Here is a 7,500-nt window from a genome sequence, read left to right as displayed (position 1 = left end):
AATCTTTGAATATTATTCAAAGATTTGCACAAATTTTCAACATTTTTCTAAAATAGCAGATCTACAAACTCATCGCCACGCTATGAGCTTGTAAATGGTAAAAGTGGTTAACATCTAAAGATGCTTTCCCGGTCTTAATGGGTTAACCAAATACGGACAGTGGACTTGCGCTTATGAATGCACAAAATGTTGAACAAGGTTAAAAAACACACAAAGAAACGTTCACAATATGAAAAATATTCAGGGATTTACATCCTTGGCCTACTGGCAGTGTAATATTTTATTCTATATATATTTTATGTTTTGGTCTATATATAATATAATATGATCGGTCCGAGACCCTCTGATAGGCGGCACGACCCTAACTGTATAGGAGCTATGCCATAAAAATACAAATGGAACCTATGTAACTGTATAAATAATCAGAAGTTGAAAACGTCTCCTTCAAAAGTCTGTCGCTCAGGTGTGCGTGTGCGTGTGCATGTGCATGTGCGTGCATGTGCATGTGCGTGCGTGCGTGCGTGCGTGCGTGCGTGCGTGCGTGCGTGCGTGCGTGCGTGCGTGCGTGCGTGCGTGCGTGCGTGCGTGCGTGTGTGTGTGTGTCATGAAACTGACAGCTATCATTCATGGAGCAGGCAGCAGGCAGCAGGCAGCATACAGTGTGTGGTCTAGTGTCATCTGTCAACTCTCACCACAAGAGCTCCATCAAACCAGTAAATAATCTGCGAAACCCGCTCCATGGCAGATGATTATAAGTGACAAATGTTGTACATTTTATGATAAATAAGAATTGTTCTAGACAAAAGTATGGTGTTGATCCTACGAGGGATATGTTGATAACAAAAATATGTTTCATATTTCACAAAGTGGCAGAATGTTGGCTATGCAAACTGAAACCAAATTACGCTATTAGTTTTTTCTACTAGCTTAAAGCCAAGAACAGCCAGTTAACCAGAGGGAGCCAAATCCCTGTAACACTGCTTGCAATTGAATATGTTCTAACGGTAGACATCTGTCATTTTTTATGATGATTTTATATTGATTCAATGGGCAGTGTGCAGCATAGGCGATTTTAGCCTCAGTCAGGAGGGGGGGCAAGATTTTGTCAGCGGAGGGAATAAAAACACCATCTGTGAGAAAGTGCACAGTATGGTACTGTATGGTTAACTTGGTACACCATGGAAATAATGTACTAATAATGTAACATTCCATGTACGTGTCACAGCTTGCTTACGTGTTATATCCTTCACGTAAATGTCATGGTGATAGATAGACAATCCACTCCATATTATTATCCATCTATTTACAGATAATGCCACGTATGCAAATGACAAAACTGTATGAGAACTCAATAAATAGCTAGATTAATCAATCAAAACAAATAAACCATAAAATATATATATATTTAAATTAATCAATAGATCAGAACTGGGCTGGTCAATCAGGGGGCAGGGCGGAGGGCAAATGCCCCCCCCCCCCTATAAAATCGCCACTGGTGTGCAGTTTATTGTCAGTCTGTGTACTGCATGTTATCTGTATGAATGTACTGTATGTATGTCCTGTACAGTACTGTACATATGCACGCATGTTGACGTTGTATTTTTAACAACAAAATACCTGCATAATTAATACTCGTGCCCATAACAAATTTCCCCTCGGGACATTTGTCCTGCAAATGTCTGCACGGTGATGTGCAAATGTGTTCATAGTTGTTTTAATAAGCTTATGTAACCTGCATTTACACACAAGCCATGTCACAACCCATTCTACATTACATGTGCATTTAATTTAAAAGAGGCATGGCATTGTAGTCTCAATTCTTAAAGCTAGCTTTGTATTCTAATCTCTTGTTTGTAAAGTTTAAATATATAGGGCTGAAGTTTTGTGTATGTTTTGTAATAATAATTAAAATCTACAAAGTAACTAGTAACTAGAGTTACTACTAAAGTACAAAAGAGTAAAAATATGTTTAGTTTCCTCAACATTGTAGCAGCAATAACAGCAATAAAAAAGAGAAAATGTAGAATGAACAGTAGTAGGTAGAATCAATGTTTCGTACACTCTAGACCCAAGCCTGTCATATAGACTGCAGCTGTCTTTGCTGTGGGGGCCTATGATTCCTCTGTGTCTAATTATACATTATGTGTTATGGGGATGTAATGTATATTGGTATATTTTTTCGCTTTTGGTGTTCTGCAAACTGCCTTTTCATAGTCTTTATATTGTCCAGAAATGCGGTAAATAAGCTTCAAATTATAAACACGTTTTTATAAATTGAACCCCCTCAGACCTCACTAACTTCCAACACACTGAGCTACAGCCTTGATAGCAGCAATGATTATATTGATTCAGGAATGAATTATGACAATAATATATGCCTACAAGACCGCAGGAGCCCGCGGGGGGCTAAATCTTATGCTGTACAGTACAGTGTAAACAACAGTATGGTGACTCATAATTACTTTGTTAGTAATGACTCAGGATTATACTGATGACAGTTGATGCTTTAATGAGGAACCGAGTGAGTATATTTGAGGGCGCTCCAATTGGTCCACCCTGTTCAAAATGAACAAATCACCTACTGCAGGGATTCAAAGTAGAATCACCAATGATAAACATGATATACACACCCCTACCAGCACACTCACATTTCACACCGCCTCAGTTACTGTTAAAAACATCCATCAGAACAAAATGTTTTGTTACGGCTTGTTAAGGCTTTAGCAAAAAGCCTTGTAAAAAAAACACACAAGACAGAGCCTTTTACATTTTTCAAAGAGACAGACACAGAAGCCATTCAAAGAAGTCTGTTCAAACACTGCGTTACACGTTCCTCATATTATTATTTTTTTCAGTTACTATACTATTACTATAGAACAAACATTACATTTAACTACAGTACAATGTTTTTATTTTATTTTTATGGCACGACTCTTGAATGATGCTAGCTGTCTATAAGAGGCTGTGTGTGTGTGTGTGTGTGTGTGTGTGTGTGTGTGTGTGTGTGTGTGTGTGTGTGTGTGTGTGTGTGTGTGTGTGTGTGTGTGTGTGTGTGTGTGTGTGTGTGTGTGCGTGCGTGCGTGCGTGCGTGCGTGCGTGCGTGCGTGCGTGCGTGCGTGCGTGCGTGCGTGCGTGCGTGCGTGCGTGCGTGCGTGCGTGCGTGCGTGCGTGTCTAGTAAACCACTGGACTGATCAGTGCCAGATTTTAAAAGGTTTAGAATCACTGGCCTACAACACAATGATTCCGTATTTGGTCAAGACTGAGACAAATATTGTGCTTTCGACTCCACTACATTTCTACTTCAATTATGGTGAAAATAGCAGATCTACAAGCTCACAACACACACTTTTTTTTACCTTGAATTTGAAGAAGGCCAGTGGCCCATTATGTTACTGTCACTATTCACTTATAACAGTTATAATGTCACAGCAATGTGATCTGCCATACATACAGACAGTGGAAAACAAATCCCTGCTTCACAGCCTCCACCAGGGGCAGTAGTGAGTCAAAAGCAATTATCCACCAACCACCACATAACCTAAATATATTAAACTAGTATTAAATATTTAAAAGGTGGTTAATCCCACAGGAAATACATTTTAACAAATATCATCTTTTTGGGGGGGTTTAAGAAAGACAACTTTCTTTTCTAAATGACTAGCTTTCCCACTAACTGCCCCCCTGCACGAGCAGGTTTCCCACAAGAAACACACCCGGAATTGACAGAAAATACCAGATTTACAAACGCACAACGCATCGCAATGCGTCGCGATCACCTATTTCCAACGGCCGCCGCTAGCGCGCAATGAGGCATGAGTCACCCTCAAACCCTGTGACCCCGTGAGGCTTACCAGACAGTTGACATCCATGCCGGCGTCCAGTAGCGTCTGGACGGTTGTGTGGTGTCCGTTGCGCGCGGCCAGGTGCAGGGGTGTGTGTCGCCGGGTGTGGCTGGTCATGAGGTTGGGGTGAGCGCTCACGAGCATGCGGACCACCTGGGGAAAACGAAGAGGAAATGTGTGGGTGTGTGTTTGATTATTCTAAACATTCACTGCTGGCAGCTGGCCCACACCATAACATTTTCCTCCATAGGGATTGACTCTCATTATTAGTACTGCTATTATTATGAGAGAGAGAGGGGGGGGAGGCTATGCAGTATGTATTATTCATTCAAATTCATACTCATACTGAATGCAACAGTTTTTTTTTTATTCTTGTGAGGGTGTGCATTCACATGTACTGTACACGCGTTTGTGTATACGCACACCTTTACACGTAGAACACATATGTGTTAGCATGCGTGCTTGCATGTTTTATTTATTTATTTCACCTTTATTTATACAGGTGAGTCCCATTGAGATACAACATCTCTCTCTTACGAGGGAGCCCTGTTCAAATGTACAACTCTCCATGTTATGTATGTATGTTGGCACGCTGGTTCTCAATGGGATATTGCAAATAATGATGAGTGCCGCAAATAATGGGTGAAAAACAAAGATTTTAATGATAACGTAAAATATATATTTAAAAACAAATGTAAAAAACAAAATGTCATTGCATTTTTCTTAACCTTGAAAAAGGTGTTTTCATTGTCACAACAATAAATAGAAACGTAAAATTATACTATGTCAGTCATATAATTGATTGATTGATCATAACATGCTCTGAAAATACATGCGGCCGAACCCATCTGACCACTCTCGGCTGCCGTGTTAAGTGGTCAGATGGGTGGGCCGCGAACGCTTTTGAGATTTTCCAGTTGAGAAACCACTGTATCGGGCCTACACCTCTCAATGTGTTTTTCTATGTGTGTTAGCATGTACGCCTCTCCATGTGTTTTTCTATGTGTGTTAGCATGTGTGTTAGCATCCATGCATGACTCAGCACGCTAGTATTACTGTATGTGTTGAGTGTCTCCGCTGACCTGCAGGCGTCCGTAAAGTGCAGCCAGGTCCAGTGGCGTCTCCTGTCGGCTGTTCCTCATGGTGGGGTCGGTCAGCTCCTGCAGCAACACCGACACCACGTCTGAGTGACCATACTGGGCCGCGCAGTGGAGCGCCGTCTCCCTCTCATGGTTCTGTGGGGTAGGTATGTGGGAAACAAACCATTATTCATCCAATAATCCATTAACCACGTAAACCCCATGTAGTCTTAGAGAACTGGACTTGAGTTACAACTGTCAATTTTTTTCCGTCTACACCAAATCTCTTTGCCAAAAATAGCCGATCTACAAGCTCACAATGCGTCGCATTGTGAGCTTGTAGATCGGCTATTTTAGGTTAATGTTCCCCCCAGAATATGGACGCTGGGGTTGAAGTGGTTAACAGATCGACAGAAAATGTATCAACACAACTTCAGTAACAAATAAGCAGTTTATCGTAAAAAAGAAAAAAAAAAAATCTTGTCTTGTAACGAAATGAAAAGTTACGATTTTGACTGCTTTGTAAATGTCCATGTCTGTTTGAGGCAAAAGCAGGGGAGGTAAAAAGAAAAAAAAAGGTAAGCTTTGTGCGTACAGTATCAAATTCTACCGTATATCCGAAGCAGAGGAGACATGAAGACTCATGTAACACTTTGGTCTTGGTTCATACATCATGATGGCAGATCGTTTACATTCCATAACCGTGTCCACATTTGTGGGATCTTGTCAGGGGAAATCTATTGCTTCCTGTCTGAGTAGCGAACATGGCCGAGGGGTTTCCCCTCGATTTCCGACGCTCCCTGGTTCTTTCCCTCCGCTCTCATTTGTGTGTCCATTGATCCAGAAGGGTCATCAATATGTCCATACACGGACAAATGTGTCCGTGGCAAGACTTGTCCTTGTTCGTGGCAAAGTTTAGATTTTGTTTTTACATAACATTATAATGTTCTTATTTTGATCATGAGACCCAAATACTGAATGTCAGTATTCAGGTTTTCTTCAGAATTTGTATCACACTGATTTACTATGACACTATGGCACATAAGAAGTCCACTGGTACAGTAGTTCTCAAACTTCTTATTTTCAAGGACCCCCATAACTCTGAGTTACAGACCTGTAATGGTCCATTTGGACCACCTTCAAGGAACCCCGAAGGTCCCTCAACCCACTTTGAGGACCACAGCACTAGTAGTACACATTTACGGCTAGCTCTGTTTCTCGTAATATTTGTTTGTTTATGTCCATGGCAAAAATTGAATTTTGACAAAAATGTCCACCACAAGCCAGCATGGCAGCTAACAGACAGTCACAGAACGGCGAAGGAAAATAATGCATGAAGCTATACGATCCGCATCACGTAAATATGAAAGCAGGTTATTGTCTTATCTGCAAAAGCTGAAAAAAAATGCTGTTAAACATTAAATGTGTAACAAAAATAATAAATCAGTGAGTAAAATGATTTAAACTGAGTTCACCTTACAACCCTGTCCATAACCTAATGTAGTCTCCAAGGCCATGTGAGTGAGAATGCCCCAACAGCTATCTACCACCCCCTGCTGTTCCTCTGTGGTCAGTCACACACGCTCACTCGCACGCACACACTTCAGCCTGACCCACAAGAGGTGGCTTATGGAATGGTCTTGCATTTATATACTCAAAGCACTCATTGTATGCTTCACACACACACACACACACACACACACACACACACACACACACACACACACACACACACACACACACACACACACACACACACACACACACACACACACACACACACACACACACACACACACACACACACACACACACACACCTCAGTCTGCTCATCAAAAGCAGTTAAGGGATCAGTGCCTTGCTCAAGGTCATTTCAACAGGACGCCAGGAGGACCTGGTGTAACAGCCCAAAATATATCCCCGGCCAGCTTTAAAATGGGCAAGTCCAGTTTATACCTCGGGGTATGAACTGGACTAGCCCAGAACATACCCCGGGTTATAAAACAGGCTAGCCCACTTTAACCCGGGTATAGTTTGGCCAGGGGTGTACTTTGGGATGTTACATCGGGATCCTTCTGGTTCCCAGATAGACACCCTAGCTCATGAGTGCCGCCTCAGGTTACTAAAAAAACTGGATCAGATTTCTATAGCTCAGCTCATAGCTGCTGGATACATTTATATATAATTACATTTTACATTACAGGCATTTAGCTGAGAGTCTATACGATCAACTTACAATGATTTGGACAGCAAGAAAATCAATGTGCTGCTCTGTGATACGGCAGTTGAACCAGGCACTTTGTTTTGATGGACGCATTGTCTGTTGCAGGGATCATTAAGTTACAGAAACGTCTGTCTGTAAGCACTAATAAGCCACCCTGACAGATTTACTGTCCTGCTGATATACAGCAGAAACATAGAAAGTCATGAATATCACCCAGGAAATGGTTCCAAATGTAATTTAACCACATGGACTATCTCTGGGCACGTTGTAATGGGCATGTCATACTAGGCAAACAATCGGCGACAATAAGCCAACATTTGCTGAAAATAGCAATGTGACGCTTTGTGAGCTTGT

General features: G+C 41.6%; 1 protein-coding gene across 1 annotated transcript in view; it reads right to left on the bottom strand.

Annotated features, from left to right (window-relative positions):
• anks1b (ankyrin repeat and sterile alpha motif domain containing 1B) overlaps positions 1–7,500 on the bottom strand; it is a 316,968-nt gene that overhangs the window by 205,652 nt on the left and 103,816 nt on the right. The window contains 2 exon segments of the mRNA XM_084049725.1: positions 3,853–3,996; positions 4,926–5,078. Of these exon segments, the coding sequence (XP_083905851.1) occupies positions 3,853–3,996; positions 4,926–5,078 (297 nt within the window).

This window comes from Gymnoscopelus microlampas (genome assembly GCF_963454915.1).
Source record: "Gymnoscopelus microlampas genome assembly, chromosome: 23".
In the NCBI taxonomy this organism is placed as follows: Eukaryota; Metazoa; Chordata; class Actinopteri; order Myctophiformes; family Myctophidae; genus Gymnoscopelus; species Gymnoscopelus microlampas.
Note: the sequence above shows the minus strand (reverse complement) of the source record. Positions and strands in the feature narration are given on the sequence as shown.